The sequence below is a fragment of the Centroberyx gerrardi genome, chromosome 24 (genome assembly GCF_048128805.1).
Source record: "Centroberyx gerrardi isolate f3 chromosome 24, fCenGer3.hap1.cur.20231027, whole genome shotgun sequence".
In the NCBI taxonomy this organism is placed as follows: Eukaryota; Metazoa; Chordata; class Actinopteri; order Beryciformes; family Berycidae; genus Centroberyx; species Centroberyx gerrardi.
In genome coordinates this window covers 5,518,020-5,545,000 of record NC_136020.1, presented here as the reverse complement: position 1 = coordinate 5,545,000, position 26,981 = coordinate 5,518,020, and the positions used below count along the sequence as shown (strand labels likewise).

Sequence of the window (26,981 nt, the reverse complement as noted above, 5' to 3'; positions counted from 1 at the left end):
TGTGTACAGGTGTGTGTCTGACACGCTTGACAACAGCGCACGCGAGGCTGCGAGGGGAAGAACGGCTGGTGTCCAGAGCCTGTCAGTGGACGTGTGTTGTTTGTTCAGGTGCGAGCCTATTACACATATCGCTGCTCTATCACAATAGCTCTCAGCGCGGCACTTAGGAAACAGACAAGCCGTCTGGCAGGGGCCCGCGGAAAAGAGATGAGGTAACTCCCACTGACTGATAGGCAGATAGGCAGACGGACCGACCCCTTCAGTCTTCCGGCGGCTCCTGACCCCGGTACCCGCCCAAGAACCCAGGAAACAGTGTTCACTGGTGCTGAGCCCGAAACGGCGGAAACACGGCACTGTAAGATATTAAATATATCATGTAGCCGGCTGTGTGTCATCAAACATTCATGTATTATAGCCTGGAGGATATTATGCAACAAGCTGAAAGGTTAGACCTCGGACAAGTGTTTTATAAAAAGGCTGAACTAAGACAGCTGACCGGTAGACAGCTATTAGTGCATGTGTGTGTGTATATGTGTGTGTGTGGCCTCGTCTTTAACTGCGGCTCGGCTCCTCACGGATTATTTAAGTCCAGAAAAAAAAAAAGACGGTAGCTCATTCATCGTGACGCCACACACACACACACACACCGCCGTTCCCACAGCGGTGTCATTACAGAGGCTCATTATCGAAATCAATTCAATTAAAGGCTGTAATTGCTGTAGTGAAACCCAAATGCTATCGCAAACAGGGCTGAAGGAAGGCAAACCTCATCGACGCACGGACCCTCGGCGCGTGTGTGTGTGTGTGTGTGTGTGTGCGCGTGCTCTTATTTAACGAAAGAAATATTAATCGCTTGTTTCAAATTAACTTCCCTAACCCCTCCTTCTTGGCGGCGGCGTTTAAGCGTATTGATTCGGCAGGGGGGGAGTGTGATTGTATGGAGGGTGTTGGTGGTGTAAATGCAGGCTAACTATGTTAAATACTTAGAGTAGTTAGTGCGGAGACGCGACGTGGCATAGCTAATGCCAAATCCCTCCATCATTCTGCTCACACACACACGCACGCGCACCCTCGCGCGCTGGGTTAATTGTTTACTGAGCTAAATGAAGTGGGGATAATGTAGGCTAACCGCGCGCTAAGCGGCGCTAAGACAAGGGGGATATTGTAAAGGACAATTTGATTTATGGTCGTTTGTTCGCTTAAAGGAGAGCGGGAACTTAAAAGTCGGGCCGTGTCTGTATCGATGTGTTTGTCGGAGGAGAGTGTGAGATTTTGCAGCACGCCGATGATGAATACAGTATATGATGTGCTGTGAGCAGGGATGTAAGCGTGAATCTTTATGACATAAATTCATACGATGCATCATAGAAAGTAGAATCAAACTGATGGAAGTTATGTGAGAATAGGCTCTTTTAAAGGAGAAATCCATGCTTGCATATGCTGTTAGATGTCAATCTGTGATGTTCAACGCATTCCAGGAGTTATTTTGTGATGAAGTGTTGTAATGTACTTTTTTTGCTGTACCTACTTTCCCTCAACCTGCCTCGCATTTCCGCTTCAGTTAGTGAAACATTTCCCAGAATGCCTTTAGACAACCCCCAGAAAATGGGAGTGAACTGATTCTGGGGGATTCTGTTTTAGATCGCTGAGATGTTTTCTTCTATCAAACTCCATTGTAGCTGGAAATATCTCGACATGACGTGTTGTCTATATTCAGAATTCTTATTCAGGAATAAGAAAAATACGCCACCAAACGACAAAATGGACCCAGAAATGCAAAGTACGTCGCCAAAAGCTGAGATTTTTTTCTTCAATGGGAAAAAGTAACTGAATTCGTCTCTGAAAATGTAGGTCACTTTTGTTGATATTGGCGGTTGTTTGCCTTATGGTGGTCACCGACTGGAGGTCATAGTGTGTGTATGTGTGTGTGTGTGTGTGTGTGTGTGTGTTCGGACGGTCTCGGGCGCCGGTCACCGATATTGAATCCCGACTGTGAGGGCCATCTGTCTGACTTTGAGCAAGCAGCTCACCGTCACACCTTGAGAGAGGAGGAAGGGGAGAGTGTCTGCGGATTCAGTGTGTGTGTGTGTGTGTGTGAGAGAGAGAAAGAGAGAGAGAGAGAGAGAGAGAGAGCGACTGACCCTGTTGGTGTTTGGTGCCATAGTATGCGAACTCCGCTGCTTTTTGGCCCACACACTCCGGTCATGTGAACTCGGGTGTTGCTTTCAAGGTGCCAACTGCTGGCAAAGGGCACACACACACCACGTACCCACCACACACACACACACACACACACACACACACACTACACTCATCCTATCCCCCAGTGTGAGTAGTCTTCTGGCTCCAGGACAAGTTGACCTCTACCCTTTGAAGGCCCGGGGCATTCCTGGCGGACCGTGGCGGGCTGAGAAAAGGCTGCAGGGGGGATAACGTTCACCCAAGAGCAGCAGTTAACATTTAGGAAGTGTAGGGTTACTTGCACTCGATGTACCGGGAGGGACTATTTAACGAGAAAAAGAGGGGGGGGGTTGGCACATAGATCACCTAAATGCTGGCCAGGTGGCAGGAGTGTGTCTGCAAGCGAAGAGGATAATAAAGATATAAAAGCTGAGGTGGAAAAGAGGGGGGGTCGGAGGGGCGCCGTTTTATCAGCTCGTCCGACAGATAGACACCTTGCCTGAGCCAGCATGGGGGTGGGGGGAGGCGGTTAAAGAGATCCTGTAATTGGAACGTCACAAGGTCGATCATGGCTCGGCTCCCCCCCCCGCACTCTGACCCCAGATCTGTTTTTTGGATCGAAGCCAGTATTTTGTGCCAATGTTCAGTCTATCTTTAGATCGTTTCCATGCCAATGATTCAGTGTTTCTTCCACAGTTTTATCCTTGTCAGGGTGGAAAAGCCTCTGAAGCAGCATTCAGATCATCATGGGACACTAAACTCTCCACTGAAACCCAGAGTAATGAAATTCTGTTAGGTGTGTTAGCAGCTCCTTAAGGCAGGGTGAGGATGAAGGAACCTCCATCATATCAGAGGTAGACAACATGACACGAAATCCAATTTTTATTAACAGGCCAATATCAGCCCAATATATTGGCAAATTGATATCTCCGTTTCACCTCTGTTTTGATTGAAACCCCTGTTAAACACACACCTTTGATCACATAACTTGGGGTCAATGAATTAAGCATGTCAAGTAACTGTTCATTTAAATATTAATGAGGCAGCTGAAAGCATGCAGTTGCAAGCATGTTGTTTATTCATTTTTCATTCTTTTTTTTTTATAAATTAAAAATAAAGCATTTATTGACCATATTGAGCGTTCTTGCTGTTTCATAACAATATTAAGCGAGTATTAAGAGTTCTTGAACAGTAGCTAAAGGACATGGCGGTTCAGCAACCCATTAGCAGTAGACTAGCAGTATGAGTAGAGATTTTCGGGCAGCACATTAATATGTAAATGAACCGATATGCAATTTTCAAAGGTGCGCATTTATCAGGTATTTCACAACAGCTTCCAGCTTGACTCCAGCCAGTCAGAACTGAGCACCGGAACTCTTCATTGTGTAATATGGCAATTCAAGTACTCTAAAAAATGATTAAAAACAAACGGTAACACTTCACTTCAAGGGCACTGTGACGCATCACAAGCAGATTAGAAGCCCCTTTACAAGCAGAGACAAACTTTTCTTAAAATATAATCGTCAGACAAACATCAGAAAATTACATTCAATTTCAGCCGCGCCATCAAATCCTGTGTGTTGGTAAATGATTCAGCCCCGTATTTCTTCTCTTTTTTTTTTGCACATTGTGTTTATTATATCACGCTCTGATTAATTATCATGCACTCACAATGTGCTTGTAATGCGCTTAGGGTGCCTTATGAGTACCACTTCAATTAAAGTGTTACCAAAAAATATATATATATATTTATAGTTCTTGGCCTGGCAAGTGGAGGAAGCTTGATTTGAGGGATGGGACAGAGGCCAGGGAGAGAGAGCAGACTGTCACATGACCCAGGAAGTAAACAGGAAGTGGTTGAAGCAGCTCAGAGACATTTGTAAAGCTAAATGGCAGGCTGCACACATGGCTTACGCAGTTACGTTTTTTCGGCTGCTTTTTTATGAGACAGAGCGAGGGCTCTTTCTCTTTTTTCCTCGGCCGGGCTCCCGGTGAGCGCGTAATGAATGGCAGGCCGCGGCTCCGGGGGCTGCCGGGCGAGAAGAAACGGCACTGTGGAATTGTGGGATAGCGGAGGAGAGCCCCGCTTTGTGCGTCTCGGCGGGGAGCCCGGCCGAGATCAAACGCGTCGACGGCGCCGCCCGCCCGCCGGGCATTCTGGGTAGACAGACCTGGGGAGGAGACGCCTGAAAGCCAGACATAAGTGTTTGTACCTGTGTGTGTGTGTGTGTGTGTGTGTGTGTGTGTGTATGCATATGTGCGTACATGTGTGGGTGTGTGTGGTACTTTTTTGCCTTTAGAGGACTTTAAAACGGATTAACAAGGAGTGACTCAATGTGACTTCGAGGTTCGCTTTGACACGACTTCCTTTCTTTTTTGACGTGGCTTCAAACACATGCCCCCCCCCCCTCGCCCCAACACACACACACACACACACACACACACACACACACCCTCTTCCCTCAGCCATGTCCCTGAGTCTGTCCTTGTGTTAGTGATACTGTACAGCTGCTGCTAGAGACACTGTAGCCCGAGGGTTAGCGACTATTCCTGTCACTGTCCAAACGCAATACTCTTTGTCTATTCACCCTTCTCTCTCTCTCTCTCTCTCTCCTTCTCTCTGATCCCTTGTCTCTCTCTCTCGCTCCCTCTCTTTCTGTGATAACTCCCTCCTCTCTCTCGCTGTTTGATGCTCTCTCACTCTCTGTCTATCCCACCTCTCTATTCCTCCTTCCCATCTCTCTTTCCTTCTTTCTTAGTTTCTTTCTTTCTTTCTCGAAAGGGGAAAGAGCACAAGAGAGAACACAAGATGGATGTTTTGTGTGTGTGAAGGAGAGAAAGAGAGAGAGAGAGAGAGAGAGAGAGAGAGAGAGAGAGAGCTCACGGCTGGGAATTGCATGTGATTGATACTGGATTACTTTTCTTTCTTTCTTTCTTGAAAGGTGGTGAGAGAGTGCAAGATGGATGTTTTGCGTGTGTGAGAAGGAGAGAGAGAGACAGAGAGAGAGAGAGGGGGGGGGAGAGAGAGATATAGAAAGAGAGATCATGGCCGGTAATTGAGTGTGATTGAAACTGGGCTAGATTTGAAGAATTTTCTTTTTCTTTCTTTCTCCCCCACTGTTGACTGCCCCCATCAGGCAGGTTTGGGAATGGATCGATGAACAGACTAGATTCTAAAAAAAAAAAAAAGTGGGGGGGTGATAAGGAAGAGAGAGAGGGAGAGAGAGGGAGAGAGAGAGTGGGGATAAAGGTGTGTGATAGAATTGGAAGATCAAAGCCCTCTGTCACAGCGTGACTGAGCCCAGGGGCGTTATGGGTAAGACGGGGCACACACACACTCACACACACACTTACACACACACTCACACACACACTCACGGCTGGTATTTGACTCTGAGTGTGATTGATACTGGGCTAGATTTGGAGAATCACTGTCATTCGTCTCTCCGCAGATCAAACAGCCACATAATCTCCCATAAAGGAAAGAGAGATGGAGGGAATAAAAAAGGGACAGAGGAGGAGAGATTGAAGGAGGGAGAGAGAGAGAGAGAGAGAGAGAGGTGACAAAGCCCTCTCGTCTGTGAAGTGTTTGCTTGTTTTCCATAAAAGAAGACCTGGCACCTCCCAATACCAAAAAACGGCATCGATCAATCAGTTCCATTAAGCCTCTGAGTCGCCTCTGCTGCTGCCTGCACACACACACACACACACACACACACACACACTGACACACTTATGAAGAGTAACAAGCAAACATACATGCTGGACTGGACTGTGCATACATGTGTGTGTGTGTGTGTGTGTGTAACATTTAATATATTTCGCCCCTTTTGTTTCTGTCTCCTACAGATGCACCACCCTATTCAGATGAAGCCTGCAGACAGTGAGAAATCTAACGGTGAGTGGCCACACACACACACACACACGCACACACACGCACACACACATATGCATCAATAGCCTCTTTCAATTTCCTTGGTAATAGCTATCTCGGCCATGTGTTAGAGCTCGTTGCTCGACTGTCAGAAGGGGCGAGAGATGGAGAGAAAAGAGAGAGAGAGAGAGGGGGGAGGGAATGCTGATATATATATCAATATATTTTTTTGTATGTATGAATTATTGAGGTGCTTAGGATGGAGGTCAGTGAAAGTTGAAGTGTTTGGCCTTGTGCTGAACCAGTCTTTCTCCCCTGTGGCTGCTCGCTCATACAAACATACCGTACGCGCTCTCCCTCCACACACACACACACACACACACACACACACACACACACACACACACACTTTGTCCTAGAATCACCCCGTTTCCAAACTACATACTGCAGATACAGTTCTGAATTGATTTCCTATGCTAAGCCTCTCTACATTCCTTTTCATTCTAATGAGGAAGCTGCTGTATATACAAGTGAATGTCAGCTCCTTATACATTCTGAAAAAGTCTTGAATTGTCTAAATTTAAGGCCTTGAAATGTCTTAAATACAGTAATTAAAGATTTTTTTCACCAGGCTTGTTTTTAATTAAGTTTAATTTTGCTGCAGCTATCAAATTAGACAGAGGTATTGACCGATTTTTTTTTACATTCTGTGACATTTAATGGAGGCAGAGTTGGAAAGTAAGACAAATGAAATAAGGCAAATGTCATGAATTGTAGTGTAGTTTCATCAAAAGATGTGAATGGTACCAGCAGTAATGTTGGTTTTATTTTTTTTTAAATTGTATTACATTACATGACATTCTAGTTGGTCACATTAAGTTTGACCCACATGTCCACTCTTAGATAAATACAGAACAGGGTTAATATAATGTCCCAAACATGTTGGACATCGTGTCCCTAAATCCATTCCTGTCTCCCTTTGTGTTATTCTGCCCATTAATAGTTTCATTAGCTACTGTACTGTGCACATGTAAAAAAAAAATCTATAAAGCAAAGATGCTTTCAAAAATAATGAAATGAAAAAATGAAAAATGTTTTTGAATATAAAAAGAAATAAAGAGCAGTCTACTGACACACTAATGCAGAAAAAAAATAAATAAACATCTAAGACAAAGTTTATATAAAAAATCTAGGGTGCCTAAGACTTGCACAGTAATGTATGTTCAATCAGCCTGTTTTTGCCAGCTTTTTATTTCTTTGTTTTGGTTGTTAAATTGGTCTTAAATTCAATTCCTGGTAGCATTAAAAAGGTCTTAAAATGTTTTGAAACCTACAGATGCCCTGTGTGTGTACTATTGTTTTGCTATACTGGATACTTGGAAAGAATTGGAGGTAGCAGTATTAGAGTAAATCATACAGTAGGTGTCAAGTGGGTATGGCAAGGTGTGGCATCCGCTTTGACCTAATTGAGTCCAAATTTGATCTTGTCATTTTAATCATTAAAATGTAAAGATCAAGCAAAAACTGGCAGAAATCTATTTGGAAGCCAGATCTAAAAATAATTCACGGGCGCATTCAGGAACAATGTTCCCTTTAATTTGATAGTCTGGTAATTTATCACACTGATCAAATAACACACGAATTTAGTCTATTTATATGAGCGGGTTTGGAGGTTTTGGTGGCGAATGATATTAAATTCAGAGACTTAGGCCATAGCTTCGGGTTTAGATCCAGAAAGAGACCTGATGGCTGACCTGCAGACAGTGAAATGCAGTAGCGCCACAAGCCACCAGCTCCAGAATTGTCCACTGCAGAGAAATACAATAAAACCACAGCATCAAGCAAGACCGGTGAGAGATCCTTATAAAGCTATCATCTACCCCGCTGAAATATGGCGAAATCCGACTTTATAAGACACAACCGGCGAGGTAACGACGGTAGAACTTAATAAAGCGACTGCTGCTCACAGCCGGGGTAGTGAAATATAGCGCGGGGCCATACGAAACATATCCATCCACTTAATGGTAATGACCTTTAATAAACCTGGTATTAGAGTCGCCGTAACGATGACGAATGGCCGCTCGGAGGTTTATTAGTTTAGTCAATCAAATGGTGTGAAGGAGACGGAAGGAGGGGAGGAGAGATGTACAGTATGGAGCGAGATACCGCATCCGTTCCCGTCCTTTTGTCGTCGAAACCCAGCGTGATTCCGGCCCCCAATTCATCCCAGGATGGAAAGCTGACTCCAGATCAGCCCGGAGCCGGCTTCCCGAGCCTTATCGCCCGCCCGCCTGCCTCTCCGCCTCGTCCGAAAAACAGAAACAGTCAATTGTAACAATATCTCCTCTCTTTCTTTTCTATCGACACAGAGTAAATTAATTACATTGCTGTTAGACTTGTGGTAATCTTCCTCTGGAGTGATGCGCACACACACACACACACATATACACACACACACACTGTGTACAAAGGAGTTAAAGCTTTTTGAAACAACACTTATCTTGGCGGCATATCCCGACGGTTTGTTTTTTTAAACACACAAACAATTCAAACAGCAAAATAAACAAGTGTGCTATTGATTTCCCAGAGTGCAACAGACCGCTTATCTCTTTCGCCTCGCGGTAAGAGCTGACAGTTTCCTCATTAAAAATGAATTGGATTAGCATTACATTGAATGTGGGGGGAACACATAAACACACACACTCACACACATGCATACATTCACACACACACACACACAGTTTCTGCGAGCAGTGAGGATTTTGCTCTCAGCCTAATTCGCACTTAACCTCACACACACACACACACACACACACACACACACACACTAACAATACAGTGAAAGTTTCTGGCCGTTACCTGCAACCAACTCGGTTTCCTAGACTAAGGGATGTTGCAAGAGGAATGGAGGGATTGTGTCAGCGGAAGAGAGAGAGAGGGAGGGAGGGATCAGAGGAGGAGGAGGAGGAGGTGGCGATGAGGAAAAAAGAGGGATAGAGGAGGAAGAGGAGGAGCGGCAGAGGGAGGGAGAGGGTGAGAGAGGACAAGCTGGAGAGTCTCAGCGAGCGGTCGGTGTTGAAGTGATAATGAGACATTGATCAGAGCCTCGCAGATGGCATGATGAAATACATGAATTCTCTCTCTCTTTCTTCCCCTTCTTTTTTTTTATTTCTTTCCCTCTTTCCTGTGTTCACTCTTTCTTTTGCTTGTTCTTTCATTCTCTCTTTCTTTCCATCTTTCTACCTTTCTTCGTTGCTTTCCTTCTTCCGGTTTCTTACCCATTCCTTCTTTCTTTCTCTTTATTTCCCTCTTTTGTTAATTCTTTTTCACTCTTTCATTCTTTCTTTCTCTGTCTTTCTTTTGGTCACTTTGGTCACTGCCTTTGTGCTTTCTTTCTCTCTTTCTTTGGTTCTGTCTCTCTTTCCTTCTTCCTTTGTTCCTTTCTTTGTTGCTTTCTTACTTCCATTTTTTATTTTTTTATTTCCTTTCTCTCCCTCTCTTTCATTTATTGTCTTGTTCTTTCTCTCTTTCATCCATTCATTCCTTTTGTCTCTTTTCCTTTCTTTCTTTCTTTCTTTCTTTCTGTCACATCCCTTTTTTTTCCTCTTTCTCCCTCTTTCTTTTGTTCATTCCATTTGTTTCTTGGCTTCTTTATTTCTTTCCCTCTTGTTCTCGTTCTTTCTTCTGTCCATTCTTTCTTGTCTCTCCCTCTTTTCTCTCTTTCTTTCTTTCTGCTTCCTCCCTCCCCATCCATTTCCCCCTACTTGCCCCATCCTCCTCCTTCTTCTTCTTCTTCTTCTTGGCCCCGCAGCGGTGGAGGACAGGAAGTTGTTCATCGGCATGGTGTCGAAGAAGTGCAATGAGAACGACATCCGGGTGATGTTCTCGGCATTCGGACAGATCGAGGAGTGCCGGATCCTCCGAGGGCCCGACGGACTCAGCAGAGGTGTGTGTGTCGGTCCGATCCCTCCTCCATCCATGAACACACTTAACACACTTCATCTGTGAATACTATAGCCCCAACAGCCTCAAGATGGCCGCTGCAAATCAGTTGCATTTAATTGCATTACTTGCTTCAAAGCCTAGGAGGAAAATCTTGATCTCATATTGCATGGCAAGAAGCACAAAGACAGAATCTGATGTGATGTCTTCCTCCTTGAGTATTTACAAAACAGACATATGTGAAAAATGAAAATTCAAAATGTCAGTTTGGTTGTTAAAGCTGTAATATGCAGCTTTTTAACTTTAAAATAGTAATAAATAAATAGGGTACATTATATTCTATCAGTCTGTCCCTGTCTGTGACCCTGTATATACATAATTAAATCCCCTGGTTTGCTTTAAATTGGCTTGTTGGAGACGTTTTGGGGCGAATACCATTTGCTGTGGGCGTGTCGTATGGGCGTGTCCTGTAATGAAAAGTAGTCATAGCAACAACAACAACAATAATTGCGGAAAGCAGTAAGAAACAAAAGAACAGCGAAGCTAAACATGCAGCAGACAAGACCCGTTCAAAAGCACGGTGAACATGCGGGTTACCTCAGCCTCAGGCTAGATGCTGTTTCAAGGTAGACAGCTCATCAAGACGAGTGACAAGTGTCGGGGCGGGAATTTGCCCAACTGAGGGGGAGGAGGGCGGGACTAACAATACACATAGCTGGCTCACGATGAAAAGTTGCATATTGTAGTTTTAAAATCAACTTCTGTCTCAGAAACCGAGAACTCCATGTCCAAGTCCACTGTTCACCCTACCACTTAAGCTCGGTCATCCACAACTTTGCGGTGCGACCTAGCGCTGCGTCTAGCATGCAAAGAGCAAAACTTGAAGTAAGAGTGATACACGAACCAAACAAACCCAACAAACCCGATAAATATCCTTGTATGGCCTTGATTTGCATGCTTTTTCCGCAAATCACAGGTCCATCAGAAGTGGTGTTCTTGGACATGGAGTGGTCTGTTCTACGTTCTAAGTTGATCCGAACAATGAAATTGAACTTTTGAGTGGTCATTTTTCACATATATGTCTATGTATACTCAACAAGACAGGCATCGTATCAGAACCTGTTTTCAACCAGACGCTTCTTGGTACGTGGTCAAGATTTCTCTCGTGTTGAATGGGTTGCGTTGGGACTCAAGATGCAAGTAAATGCAATTGAATTGGAGCGACATCTTAAGGCTGTTAGGGCTACTGTGAATGCATACTTTCTCTATATATCTCTTCTTCCCTCTCTCTTTCTCCCTCTCTTGCTCACTCTCTCCTTAGCCCCAGCCTCTAACCCTCCTCTTCCGCTGTCCCCCTAACCACCGTCCATATCCTTGCCCTTCCATGTCTTCCCAGTGTAGCCTTACCGTAAGCCAGCTACAGTACAAAGCTCTTTGATACTTACATAGTAAAACCAAGGGCGTTTTCAAACCTACAGTTCGTTGGCTTTGGTTCGAATTAGGGCCAAGTTGTTGCTTTGTTGAATTTTGGCATTGGTTCAGTAAGCAACCCATAATTGTCAACAAAAGCCAAATTGATGCAGTCATTTCTTTAATTGGATCAATGAAAGATGGATGGACCTTCAATGAACCATCGGCATTAGCTTTGATTGTGGATCATTGCATTTCCTGTCATTCTTTGCTTCATATATCTACCTCTGTTATGTGACCACAATGATGAATTTGAGTGTCTTGAAATCTCAAAAACAATGGGTTGCTTTACTTGATTTGAAGAAGAGGACGCTCACAGGGGAAGGCACGCTCTAATGAGCGCCTAAATTCCTTCACCCATAAAACCCATCCTCAATCCATATATCCACAGCGTGCCTAACCCACAATGCACAGTGCTTCTTGTAGTTGGTTCAGATCACGGTCGGATCATGTTCTCACTCCAAAGAAAGCACTCCAGGGTTGGTTTGGAAACGTACAGAGAAACCTATCAATAAGGTTGATTGGTTTGGTCTATACCCAACTGTGATTGCTGTGTTCTCGCATTCTCAAATGAACCAAACTAAAGGGATCAAGGTTTCAAAGTAACTGCTCTAAACTAGGTGTGAAAACGCCCTAAGTAAACGTTTCAGTGCATCAAAAGATCCATGTAGAACCAGATCTAGCGAGTCCTCCCAACCGGTTAGGTAGAACTACCAACCCCCTCATCTATCAGTCCAATCTCAACTATTGCAGCTCTCGCAATGCGATACAGGAGCCCTTGCAGTTACATAGGGACCTCCTCCATCATCAGCCCCCTCTCACACACCTGCCTACTCCCCCCACCTAATCCCTCCCCTCCCTCCCACTACTCCCAACCCGACCCACCTCCCCACCCTCCCGTCCCCTTTGTGCTCTCTATGTGCCGAAGAGATGGTGGAGGCTTTCGAAAACCCAAACTGTCTGTTCCCCTCTTCCTCCTCCTCTTCCTCCTCACTGTCACTGTCATCGTCCATGCAGGTTTGGTGTGGATCTGTCGGTCATGTATATCTATTTTTTTCTGTGCTCGTCGGACGTTGTTATGGATGTTATTACTGTTGACTCGTGTGTTATATTCTCAATGTCTCTTCTCTCTCTCCTCAAGGTTCCCTCTATCTCCTTTTCTTTAATCTAGAAACTCAAACTCCCATGCTCCTTTGCTCCTCCAAACAGCATCTCCACTGTCTCTCCTCATCAGTGTTCCACTATCTATTCACCCTGTCCTAGAATCCTCTCTTAGATCAATTTGTCCTCTTTTCCCAGACATCGGCCTCCTTCCCTCCCCTCCCTGTTTCCTTCTCCCATTCCTTTTCTGCTTCTCTCTTTTGTCCTCATAAATATTTCAGATGCGGTGGCCACATCCTCCTTTCTGTTAAACTAATATGAACCACTTAGTTGCCGATGGCAGTCAGAGAGAGAATGCTGGTAGTCCAGCTTGGGGCAGGCTAGTAAATAAACAACCCCAACCAGGTTGAAATTAAATAGGCCCTCAAGGATTTCTACAAGCCTGCCTGTCCCAGAGGCCCTCAGTCCCACCTAGCCACACTGCCGAGCTCCTATTAAACCGTGGTATCAATCAGAAGAGCGCTCCGCCACCCCGCTATTAATAAAATATGGATCACACCACTGGTGGATGGCTGGGCCTGGGGAGCTACCCTACTTTCATTAAAGGACTGTTTGGTTCTCCACTGACGACAGAATGCGGCCCGTGAGGTATTTTTAGCGCTCGAGCCACGTCCCATCTCTCCACCGTGAAAAATAAGACACGCACCAACCAGCCACGGAAGAAAGGGAGGCTTTTTCTCCGAGTTTTTTTCTTTATTATCAGCTTTGACATTAATGAATCCATGTTCGGGTACTGAGGAGTGCTTTATTTAGGAGCTTTGCTAGGATCAAGCTGGAGAAACAGGCTACAGATAGATATGTATTTTGGAGGAAAGGCATATTCTGTCTGCTAATTGGAGAGACACCCATGAGTTTCTGTCAGTTGCCAGCCAAAGACAGCATAGCCCACCAGTTTATAAATAGAGAGCGGACAGAGGACCCAATTTGCCAATCAGGACTGTGGGCTAACCCAAATGGAAGCCCCCTCCAGAACTGGTCTAGTTCTGGGGCAGCACATCTTCACAGAGGACGGGACAACCTCTCGGAAAATTAGCAGTTAAATGACAGATTGTGGCCCATCTAAAATAGACAGTCCCCTGAATCAGTTGAAAAATGACCCCTTTTCCACTGTCCTATCTAATACCAGCTAGCACAGCATGGCGCTGGAAAGGACACATCAAAATGTTTACTAGGTCAGCGCCACAAACTATGATAACCTTCATTCCCTATGTATTACCTTCTTAGCTCTTCAATATTAAAATCAGTGATGCAGTGGTAAGACATAAGACAAACAACCACCAATATAAGCAAAATCAGTTATATTTTCAGCAAAGCACTCCTTTACATTTTTTCCCCAAATAACCTATTTACCTACTTTCATGTAACTTACATCAGTTTAATACTCTTGTATACTTAATCTAATAATAATAAACTTTATTTGCATAGCACTTTTCAGAACACAGTTACACAGTGCTTTACAATGGAGTAAAGCTGATAAAAGATCATTACATAAAAGCAAGTCCATAACATCCATATCATCCATAGTTGCTAACTGCATCATTATGTAATATTGGTAGCTAAATGTCTTTGTGATATCATTTCAAAACAGATTGCAAAGCTGTTTTGTACATAGCGAATTATGTCAGGCTAAGAAAGTGGATACACTCTATTTCACAAACAAAAATGTGGGTAGGTAGGTTTACCCTTCATCATATCCCTGATATTAAAATATTATTGTGGCCATGCATGGCCTCTTTGACTACAGGCTTCTCATTTCTCAGGGAAAAGCACTGTAGCAAATGTGTCTAGTGGGTGTAGGTTGGAGAACGACTGCCCATCCCTCACCCTCAGCCTAGTTCTATCACAGCAACAGCAGGCTTTTGATAGAGGTGGAAAAGGACAATGATCGCATCTATTCCTCCCTACGTCTGTCCTTCATTTCACCATCTCTCCTTTGTTCCGTCTCTCTCTGTCTGTGTTGCGTTACGCTGCCCTCCCTCCTCACAAACTCTCTTTTTCTCTCTACCCTTTCATCCCGTCCACACAGCCAGGGCCAGTCCATCTGATGACCTCGGCTATTAGTTTTGCCTCTATAGCCAAACCGTGAGCCAGTCAGCCGGCCAACCTGAGCATGTGTGTGTTCATGTGTGTGTGTGTGTAATCAGTTCAGGGCTGGCTGTGCTACCATAGCTTGGTGAGTTTGTTAGCATATTATTAGCCTAGGGGGTTGTTGAAGCACTTCTCACATTATCTCCTCTAATCACTCCCTAACCAGCCAGACAAAACACAACCTTGCATCACCCCAACCCACATACAACCAAACACAGCCCAATAACAAATCCCCCCTCCCTAAACCGCCTCCGGCTATAATGTCTGTCCATTCTTGATTGGCTAAAATAACTGTCAATCAGGGAGGCGGCAAGACAAGGGGGCCCACACCTCCTCCCATCTCTCCCCGTCTCTCTTTGGATTGAATTAATATGATTTTCTATCTGATTCCTTTCATGCTCCCCCTCTTCCTGAGCCCCTGCGGATATTTTGTCACAGCTCGCCGTCTCCCAGCCGCACCCACCCCTCCCCACACACATACACACACACACACATACCGCTCTCCTGTTGTACAATAAGAGAAAGAGGGCACCCAATCAGACACACAATACAGGCCCAAATGAATTCAAATCGCTTTCATGCAAATTTGGACTGATTTACATTGTTGAGAGAGCGCTTGAAGTCAGGTATGACTAATTCTGTCAGTGCGTAGGAGCGAGAGACTGTGGAAAAATAAAAGAGGGTGAGAGAAAGAGATGGGGGGGGGCAAGGTGCTTCAACTACCCCTACTATTGGCGTTGAAGGCGTCAACAGCCAATCCCTATTTGCCCCCCCCCAGAAAACCCCCGACCAATCAAAAGGCCCAGTGCTGATCGTGGCGGTCTCAGATGGTCCAATGGCGGCTGTGGATGGGATGGGTCGGGGTTGTGCTTGTGGTTGTCATGACACTGTGCTCGTTTTTTTTGGCTGTTGTTTCCTACAGCGACTGAGAACACTGTTGTCCGCCTGTTAGCTGTTCTCTGTATCAATCTCTGTTTTGGGTTTTTTATAACGACGTGTCCAACCCTTTTGTCTTGTTTTGTTCTTTCTTGTCTTTCCTCCTCCTCTTCCTCTTCCTCCTCCTCCCCTTCTGCCCCCCCCCCCCTCCCACCCCACCCTTCCACTGTCCCTCCATCCCTCCCTCCCTCCCTCCCTACAGGATGTGCGTTTGTCACGTTTTCTACCAGAGCTATGGCACAGAATGCAATCAAAGCCATGCACCAGTCTCAGACTATGGAGGTACTGTACTCTCGCCCTTTCTTGATCTCTCTTTCTTTCTCTCTCTCTTTCTCTCTCATCCTCTCTGCTAACTTGTGATGGAATCAATGCTGTCACATCCTTGTTCTCCCCCCCGTTTTTTTTTTCGCTACAAATTTTCAAAGTAGGACAAAGTCGAGCAAAGCAGACATGTCTAAAAAACTTGAAACCACAAAATGAAAAAAAAAAAAAAAAAAAAACGAACCCTGCAAACAGCAATCATCTCTTTGACAAAAAAGGCAGCACCTCTGACACACAGCCAGTGTTACAGACTAGTCCAAATTTAGACAGGACCTCCATCAGTGGCACTGGGACCCCAGTGTCGCCACGATGAGGGCCGGCCGCAGTGCCTTTGTGTTCCCCAGGTTTAGGCGCCCTTGTCAACATTGTAGGGCCGGTGACAGGGCAAGACGACAGGGCTGTGATTGGGAGAGAATTACATGGTATGCCAACGTCTGTGTGTGTGTGTGTGTGTGTGTCAGAGAGAGAGACAGAAAGACAGGGAGTGATAATAACAGGCTGTATTAAAGAAAAAGGACTAGTGGCATTCACCCCTGTAGCCCCCTCATTATAGATGATCATGATAATCATGGCTGCTATTGATGTGCTCTGACCCTGACATGGGAAAACGAACGTTCCTCCCTCTGTCTGTCTGTCTGTCTGCGTGTGTGTGTGCGCGCGCATACGTGACCTGCTGTTTATGTTGTCGCACTGTGAATATCAGCTGTGTGTCTGTGTTGATTTATATGGCTGAGCAGCAGTGCGTGTCTGTCTTTCGGAGTATAAGGAGTGACACTCTCTTCCGACAGCGTTAGTATTAAGCTAGAATTATCCTCGCTCTGAGCAGTCGTCTGCCACAATAGGCCTGGTAAACACTGCCAGTGTCCCTTGCTTTTATCAGGCGCACAGAAAAGCCTTAAACCATAACACAACGATATTGCAGTGGACAATGGCAAAATACCTTCATTTCCATTTGAAAACAAGCTGTCTGGCCTCGGGCGGACCTAAATTGCCGCATCCGTTTGTTAATGTTCCTCAGTTTTGCAATTTAAAAGTAATTACTTCGGGTCCGAATGAGGGAATGAGGCCTGGTAAATAGAGTTTGGTTATTGTCTTGGCTCTATTGCACCACACTGTCTTAGATAGAGCAAGATTGCGTGGCTGTGTGTGTGTGTGTGTGTGTGTGTGTGTGTGTATGTGTGTGTGCGTGTGGCGTCGCACGTCCGCGCCGCATGTCACGAAAAGAGAGGGAGACAGCCTGTGTTCCATTCGTTGATGGCCCTGTCACTGTCATATCCATTCTCATTATGTTGTGACATTCAGGTACACACTCGCACGCTCCCGCACACACACACACTCCCACACACACACACACGCACAAACACACACGCTCCATGAATGTCAGGCCGTAATGAAAGTGGATATGACCGAGACAGGTAATTCACTGTCGAACCAGTAAAGACACACACACGCACACACACACACACGTACACACAAATGCACGCCTGCACATAAGAGTATGGATGGGAGAGAAGTGGGTCGGCCTCATTCGATTGTATTTGCGCCCGTTCGTGTTCTGTGTAGCTGCTGATTTGTGCTTTGCTTTACATTATTCACTCCCTCTATAAAGACTCATTTGCCGCTGTGCTTAGAGGCTGTTCCCCATGTGCTGCATTCCATCAACACTGATTTCTGTTTCCAGCCATTTTTTTTTTTCCTTTTCTTTTGCAGATGAGACTAGAGGCCCACTCACACATTATCGCGCACTCACATACACACACACACACACACACACAAGCGCACACGCATTCAAGTGCATTTAGACAAGAGCTTAAGTAGAGCATGAGAGAATACATAGCGGTGTCTGTTTAAACAGTGAACAAACACATCTGTCAACTTAATGGAACAGCGTACAGAGATACAAAGATGGAGAGACTGACACTGGAAAGAAAATATAGCAACGTTACAGCCAGAAAACCAGTCCGGATTAGATTAATGAGCGGCCGCTGTATTGTATACGAGACATATATACGACACCATATAGGGCCGTATAGGATGCCATATGTTTCTAATAGCATGAGCCACAGCCTGTCTGTGTTATCTGTCTTAGTTAATGGGGAGTCCTGCTTTCCTGTAAGTACTGCGAGGCCACACGGGTCACACCACAGAGAAAGTGCGCGAGACATTTAAAGGCCATGTGAGCAAAATAATTGAGAGAAAGAAGAGGGTTTATATAAATGATGCTCTCTTGAAAGGTGCGCCGGATTGATTTTCAAGGTAAACGGGCCGGAGCTTATAAGTTCAGTTTGCGTGTGTAGCCTGCGTCTCAGCACTTCTGAGTGCTGCTGGAAGAGATGGGAAATGATGTGTAATGTTCTCTTCACGGTTGTCTTGGAGAGTTGACGTCAGCGGACCGAACTGGGGTTTATTACCGGAGTGCGTTCTGGCAGAGACGCAGGTTCAGCCTGTCTCCAGCCTATGGGTGCCACAGACGGTCTCTTAGCCTGTTAGACAACTTACCTGTTAAGCGATGAAAGCATAGACGCCAAAATCATCCATGTGTCCCGGGTAGATCACTGGCTTGGTGCTCCATGCTAACACGTTAGCATACACTATGTTGAGTGATAGTAGGCGACTAGCATTATCTCAGAAGGGAGACAATGAGAACTTGTAGCAGCTCAGAAGCTAAATTGTAAGCAATTTTCAAGATATGTGACCAAAATCCGGCAGTTTTGTCTAGGAGACTGGTAAACACGATATGAAATATGATACAAAAAATAACAGTGTTTTGAACTAGAAAGGACTGCTTTCCCTGTGGAAAGGTTTCTCTTCCCGTGAGACTTGGAGTGTTTTGTTTCCATAGGAAGTGAAAGTGTTGGGAAATGGGACACTGCGTACAGTTAAAAGTCACTCTTACCTGAAATAGTTCCAAAAATAAATTGCCTCTGCATCAGCTGTATTGAGTTAATGAGTAAATTTCTCAATCTACTGGCCATATAATAAAAAAACATTTACACTTTCTAACCCTAACCCACTAAAAAGTCAGCCTTCTTACTTTGGACAATGCTAGTTGCCTGTTATCCCTCAACATAGTGTATGCTAAAGTGTTAGCATGGAGCACTGGAGCAAACAATCTACTGGTGTCTACAGGGAGTCTTCTTGTCGCCCCCTGCTGTTTGCATTAAAATTGGCCATCAAAATGAATTGGATGGTTGCCACATTTTATATTACACAACATGAGGTGTGATTAAACCTCTATTTCCTATGATTGATCATACTCTGAGTGTTTCAAATGATCTGGTAGCATTAATACAAAACTATAGTATTTTCCAAATTGGCATCACTACGACAGTCCACTCCAACGAGCTCCAGCACACTGAGCTCCAGTGGCGGGGCATGTATAAATTCCATTCAGCAAAGATGCCTTTATCCATTAGCTGCCTTGTCAAATACTTTGGATTTTATCAAAAAAGCATCCAGTGTGGTGAAAACCTGTATGAGTCATGGCATGTAGAGCACCATCTTGATTGCTGTCCCTCGTTTTAGAGATGCGATGCAATCATACAGTGCTGTGGCTGTAGTTGTTTTGGACAAGTACACTGTTATGCCATTGCAAAAAATTATATTGTTTCATTTTATTCATAGGCGATGTGCCTTAGTGTTGCAAAATGTCTGATAAATGAAAGCTGTTGCTAATTCATGATGAATTATTAAAAATCCCCTTATGGGAAAACGAATGGTGATTTTCTTTCTTTGAACTCAACCAGCAGATGGCATTAAGTTGACACTTTGACACTATGTTCTCGTCGTGTAACGGCCAAAAGCTCGGCATATTCCTTTAAAGCGCAGCCCGGTTTGCAGGGAGAACCAGCAGCACCGGCGTCTCTGGAGCTAGAGGCCCCTGGCCCTCTGCCCCTCTCCCAGGGTAGAGCTCTCATTCTGGGCTGCATTTCCCCCGCCTGCTGGGTGTCAGCTGGAGTAATGAGATATTTAGCAGAGAGGGAGAGGGAGCTCCTGTCTCAAGGGGAATCGACTGCAGCGCCGAGACCCAGACTGACACTCTCCCTCCGAATGCAATTCTCCCTTCGTCTCTCTTCTTTATCTGTCTGCGGTCAGAATAAAGAGGGAAAATGACTGGTGGAGAGAGGGAGTAAATATGGCTGAGCCGCCGTCGGACAGGAGACATGCTCATTCAGCTGATAAAGTCAAGCCCTGGCCCACAGAGGAAGGGTTGTCTGGTCACACACACACACACACACACACACACAGTCATACACATACAGATACACACACACAGGTCCACATACGGATAAAAATGCATACAGATGCATACAGATATACCAAGACACACACAAATGCATGCACATAAACCTATACATTTGCACCTATACATGTACACTCGCATTCACCTACATACACATGCACATACACTGACACATACAGGCATGCATGTAAACCCATATACACATGCACACACACACTGTATATGCACACACATATACACAAACATGCACAAATGCGCACATACGCATACGTGCACACACACGCATATACGCACTTTTACACACATGCACACCCACACATGCATATACACATATGCACACGCATGTATGCTCACATTCATACACATGCATACATACAAATGCGCACATATGCACACACACACACACACACGTACACATATGCATGTGCACACATGCACATACATTTCCACCCATGTATATACACACATTTCCACATGTATGCACACAAATGTACACCCACACACACACAGTCACACGCATATACCTACACACACATACTGCACATGCACATAAACCTATACACAAGCATGCACCTACACATACAAACATATACATAGATCCATTCATATACACACATTTACACCCATGTATATACACATCCACACACATATACGCACACGAATGTACGCTCACACACACACACAGTCACACACACTTGACATACAGCACAGCGTTGCTCTGTGGCAGGCTCCATGTAGAGCAGTGATAGCTGTACAATAGCCAAATCCCTTCCCTCCCCTGCCGACTGTGGATCGCGCCTGCAACTAAATGTTTCAATCAAAAGGTTTTTATTCTCCTGTGGCAGATTGCCTTTGTTTCGAACGGATTCGCCCCTAGTTAGGCTTTGATTGCAGTGTGTGAGTAATGGTGTGGTATGATAGATTATGACTGCTGTTTCAGTTTCACTGTGTTTCAGCCGTCTGCACTTTCATCAGCAGCTGACTGTTTTGTCTTTTATGTTATAGTTGTTAGTGGGTGTGGGTGTGGGTGTGGTGTGCATGCTTGGTCTCCATGCTGTTACGTTTTTTTTCCCCCCAGTGTCAGACGATTAAAGGCAGGCAGACACACACACACACACACACATATACCCACACAGCCACACTGCTACTCCATGGAATAGAGGCTTGGACAATTAGATCTACTTCTTCTGATTGTCCAAATCTCTAAATCTTCCTCTTGCCCCCTCTAGCTCTCTTTCTGGCCATCCATCTCTCTTTCTCTCTGTCTCTCTCTCTCTCTCTCACACATACACACACACACACACACACACACACACACACCAAGCCTCTCCATATGAGATGATGAAATAGTTGTAGAACTCAGGAAATCTGTTTCTGGTGAAACCATTCTGGACTGAGAGATAACTGAGCCCTTATGGGGAAAGAAGAAAGCCCACTGGCTTTGGACTCAAGTTTCCTGTGCGACTGTGTGTGTGTGTGTGTGTGTGTGTTTTGCCAGGGATTTAATTGAAAATATGTAATTGTTTTTTTTCTTTTTATCTGCCTTTTTTTTGAAAGTAAAGTTTGTTAATAAAAATGTGTTTATGTGTCTTTGTGTGTGTACGTGTGTGTTTGTGTGCAAGTGTCCACGTTTCCCTTTTGTCATCATTGTAAACAACTTATTTTTAATCTACTTGCCTTTATTAGATGCATAAAAAAAGTCTGTGAAGCATTTTTATGTTTATATGTGTTTTCTTAATTTACCTGCCTCTATTGTATACAGAAATGATTTTTTATGTATGTGTATGTACTGTATGTGTATGTGTGTGTGTGTGTGTGTGGCATCTTATGGTTAGTGTCTAACAACAACCAGATTCCAAGAGGCTAACGCTTCTCCTCTTCTCTCCTTTCTCCTCTCCCTCTCTACTCTCTTTTCCCCATCCCCCCCCCCCCCCCCCCCCCCCCCTCCCACACACACACAGGGCTGCTCGTCCCCCATCGTGGTGAAGTTCGCCGACACGCAGAAGGACAAGGAGCAGCGGCGCCTGCAGCAGCAGCTGGCCCAGCAGATGCAGCAGCTGAACAGCGCCACCACCTGGGGCAGCCTGACGGGCCTGGGCGGCCTCACCCCGCAGTATCTGGCTGTAAGAGGAGCCGTCGCGTCGCCCACCACCACCACCACCTCCTCCACCCCTTACTGCAGCCCCATGGCCAACGCCGCCGCAGTCAGTGCCCCAAGCCAAGCCGTCCAACCCCACAAACCCCCCCCCCCCCACCGATATGCCTCCTTCCCCTCTCCTCCTCCTCCTCCACCACTCCCCCTTCCTCCCGCTCTTTAATTCCTCCTCTGGTCCCGCCCATCGTTCCTCTACTCCATCCTCCTCCTCCTCCTCCTCCTCTCGGGGGGCGTAGGGTAGCGTGTCGACGAGGAAATGAGGTCTCTGAATTGTGAGGCTTGACCGATTTTGAAGTCCGATACCGATGCCGATGTTTTTTCGGATCGAGGCCGCCGACAGACGCTGTTTCAATATCTTTACATTTGAACATTTTCACGGCAAAAAATGGCAAAGATTCAGTGTTTCTCCCACAATTGTATTCTTATCAGGGTGCAAAAGCCTCTGAAACAGCATTTAGACCATCGTGGGACACTAAAACTCTCCACTGAAACCTATGCTAATGAAATTCCTAATGAAAGCACTCATATGGGAAGATTTAGTATTGAATTGCCTGTATGTGGGGAGATAATAGCGGCGAGAGTGAAGCCTATTATTCTTATACATTCTCTAATTGGGATCATTGCTAGTGAATCCAATTTTGGTGAAATTAAAGTGTTCGTCATTTTGCTGGGGACCCTCTGGAACCCCCTCAAGGACCGCCGGGAGTCCACCGATCCCCAGTTTGGGAACCACTGCAGTAGAGGCCACATCGGTTCAGAAACCTCATTCTCTGCCCCTCTCTCTACAGTCTTCTGGCATTTCAGAGTTCCCCCTTTCCACCTCATTCTCAGAACTCCTCTCTTAGAAAGTTTTGGGGCTAACCCTTCACTGTTCAGCTCTTCTGTTTCTAAAATAATGGCCACAATCCACATCTCAAAAAAAAAATCTGGGATTCGATTCTCAATTTGTTTGATCCTAAGTGCAATTTGCACCTGTCTTTTCAACAAGGGAAAACAGCTCAGGCAAACATCTCTCCTTTACTGGATATTGATTCATTTTTGAAAAAAGGGAGAAAAAAAAGTGTTTGGTGAATTGGGCTCCCAGACTTTTCTGCTCTTTCAATCCACTCTCTCTCAGTCTTTTGAAAAGACTAAGCTCTTTTCTGGAAAAAGCACACACAATAGAAACAAGATGTTAATTTGCTGTTAATTCAAGTCTTTGAAGGATGAGTTTTTGACAGCATCAGTATTCCACTTTTGTTTTGGAATCTAATTAGTCGGCTAGATTAGAGCTTTCATGCTCAACTTGTCTGGGAGAATCATGGTGGAATACAAACAGTGTTTGCTTAGAGGAGAGATCAAACTATATTAGCAGCTCATTTACTCATCGAGCACTGATGCAGATACCATATTGCTAAACTGCTCATTACCAGTTCACTGTCACAGCGTTGTATAGACATGCATTAAGTAGCCGGTATCCATCCTGCTCACTTTGTCTCTCCCTCTTCCTCTTTCTGTCTTGTCCTTCTGTCTTTCCTCCTCTCTTTCTTTCTTGCCATCAGTTGCTTCAGCAGGCGACCTCCTCCAGTAACCTAGGAGCCTTCAGCGGGATCCAGCAGATGGCCGGTGAGTCCAAATCAGTCGATAAACTCCCCTGTAACCGCCGTCTATCCCGGCAACGGACCCTTTGTTGCGCTCCTCGGTTGTTTTGTACAGACTTCTAAAAGAGGACCAAAGAGCATAACAGATGAACTCGCGTGGCGGAGTTAAGAGAGATCTTTGCCCCGAAGATTTATTAACTGTTGCTAAGATTTGTCTTGATCTTTTAATGAGGCCAGACAAGAGTTGTGCCCTGGGCGTCTTACAGTAGCACCGAGGCTTTGTCAGGAGCCGAGAAAGAGGGAAGAAAGAGAAAGAGAGTGGAGAAAATGTTTAAACGGAGGGCTCCTCTGGTGGATTTCCTTGCACTGCTGGCTGGCGCCATCTACTGCTCTCTCACTGCTGTGGGTCTATGTGAGCTCTGTGCCTCCTCTCCAGGCTTTCTGCACGATTCTTAAAGCCAAATTGAAGACTTTTTATGACCTTTTCAGTGCTACATAGAATTGAATTTAAGAGCAATTTAAAGAGCAAAATAAACAAAGCTGGGAAAAGCAGTCTACTTCTGTTTGAACGTAGCTAATGAAAATTGAGAGAACAGCAATATAAATGGGCAGAAGAAGAAAAGGGACACTGGGAAATTAATTGGTGAGGGACATGAAGTCCAATTGTGTGTAGCGAAGCAGACACAATGGGAAAAAGATGCATATTGTATTAACCCTGATCTGTATTAATGCGAGAGTGAACATGCAAAGGAAGCTCCGTATTTAAGATATTTTTAAGGGCTTAAATTTAGACCATTTAAGACTTTTTCAGACTTTGCTCTTCCCTCTTCCTCTCTCCCCTGTCCTTCTTTTCTCTCCATTCTAAGCCTCTTTTTTTCCCCCGATACCTTTGCACCTCCCACCCTCTTCCCTCCCCGCTCGCTCTTTTCCTCATCTCACCTCGCCTCTCCTCCTTTACGATGCCCTCCAGCCTTCTCGCTCTCCCTTTTCTCTCCGTTGCACCCCCCTCCCTCCCCCTCTCTCTCTTTCCTCCTCTCTTCCTCTACATCTCTTCCTCTTTCCCTCTGTGGGTTTCTCAGTAAGCTGTCAGCTCTTAATTGTAGGCTGTTTAGTCAGTCGATGGAGAGAAAACAGAGAAGGGGGAATATATATATTTATATATATATCTATATTTATATAGCGGCAGGAGAAATTGCCAGCTACGACCAGAAGAAGGGAAAACGATTAGTGCAAAACTCGACGGATCTGAGTGTGCCCGGCGTCTCGGGGAGGAAATGATGGGAGTTTTAAAGTGGCGAGCCCCGTCTTGTATTCTTGAGTTTCTGTTGTGTTCCCTTGAGCTAGAACGCATCGCAATTTCTATATCTCTGATTCAAATTTTGCCCGCTCTGCTGTCGCCAATGGAGCTCACACACACACACACACACACACACACACACACACACACACACACACACGCACACACACACGGATAAATAGGCTCTGGGATTTGGAACCAAGGGTGAGTAATGGTGTCTGAATTCTGAGATCTGTTGGCCCTCCATCTGTGAGAGAGAGGGAGAGCGAGGGAGGGAGAAAACTAGGGTGGCAGAGAGAGAGAGAGAGAGAGAGAGAGAGAGGGAGAGAGAGAGAGCATTAGTGATTGGCAGGAGATGCGAGACAGCTGAATGACATCTGGTCCCAGTCTTTAACACGAGGAGCTGCAGAGCTGAGAGGCTTCAATTACACCAATGAGCATTCAATTAGACGCAGCCAACGCTGGCCTGGTGCAGCCCGGCTCTGCCATACAGGCTGCATAGAGCGCGCACAATCGCTCACACACTCGCGCGCCTGCACACATATGTACATACACACACAATCGCTCACACACTCGCGCGCCATCTGCACAGCCCGGATACTCAGACTCCTGATGTGGGGAAGTCGATTGTATTTGTCTCTTACTTTCTTTCTCTCTCTATTTCTCTCTCTCTGTATGGCTCCATCTCTCCTTTATCCCTTTCTAACCCAGTTATTTTTATCTCCTGCCCGCTCCTTTTCTCCCTATAACTGTCGCGAAAAGTGTACGTTCAATGAGAGTCACATACCTGATAGCCTTTGATGAATGCGAGGCTGAATTGGCGGAGAAGTTCTTTGGGAAACGAGGGGGAAAAAAGAGGCTACAGAGAGAGAGAGAGAGAGAGAGAGAGAGCGCTGCTTCGTAGTCTGCTTTGTCGTCAGCTGGGGGAAGGAAAGGGAACGGAAGGAAAGGGAAGGAAAGGAAAGGAAAGGGAACGGCAAGGGAACAGAAAGGGAATGGAAAGAGGAAAAGGCAAGGAAAGGAGTAGAAAAGCGAGGAAAGATTGCAGCATTCTGTTTACTCTCCTTTGTCGTCATCTGGGGAAAGGAAAGGAAAGGATTGGAAAGGAAAGGAAAGGAAAGGAAAGGAAAGGAAAGGAAAGGAAAGGAAAGGAAAGGAAAGGAAAGGGAACGGAAAGGGGAAAAGGCAAAGAAAGGAGTAGAAAAGCGAGGAAAGACTTGCGTAAACAGCGTTCTGCTTACTCTCCGCCGCACTGCAATGCCCAACAGCGATGACGTGTTCAGGTTTATATAAACGCCAAAGTGGTATTAGCCCTAAAATATGTGTGTGGTCAGATCGGCGCTTCATTAGTCAAGCCGGTCCCTGTCAACCCCACTCCAAGCCCACCGAGGGGACGAGGCCACTCCGATGCGGCGGCGGAATAAAAAATCTCCTTTATAGTCTAATAGAGAGGCATGGAGGAGGGCTCTTCTAAACAGCCTTCCTCCGCCGCCGTCTCTCTATCAAACCCACTCTCGAGTGTCTTGAAAGAGTTTGGCGTGAGCCGGCGGCATTGAAACCGGTTCTCGTCTTCCTCGTGTGGCGCATTGTCCGCCCCGGGCCTTATAGAACACATTCTTTTGAATTTCTCCCAAGATTTCGCCGTGCGTTCGTTTCAAAGAAGTCGATCACAAACAAATGACAATGATGTCTATCTTATTCCTACCTGGAGTAGAAATACAAATCAGTTTGAG

At 45.4% G+C, this 26,981-nt stretch overlaps 1 protein-coding gene across 2 annotated transcripts in view; it reads left to right on the top strand.

The window, feature by feature from the left end:
- celf2 (cugbp, Elav-like family member 2) overlaps positions 1-26,981 on the top strand; it is a 159,036-nt gene that overhangs the window by 119,430 nt on the left and 12,625 nt on the right. The window contains exons 5-9 of one of the 2 annotated variants that reach the window (XM_078281992.1): positions 6,031-6,079; positions 9,867-10,001; positions 15,855-15,934; positions 22,178-22,339; positions 23,913-23,976. In XM_078281992.1, coding sequence (XP_078138118.1) covers positions 6,031-6,079; positions 9,867-10,001; positions 15,855-15,934; positions 22,178-22,339; positions 23,913-23,976 — 490 coding nt within the window. Of the gene's footprint in view, positions 1-6,030; positions 6,080-9,866; positions 10,002-15,854; positions 15,935-22,177; positions 22,421-23,912; positions 23,977-26,981 lie in introns of both variants that reach the window. The other variant, XM_078281991.1, reaches the window with a different exon arrangement.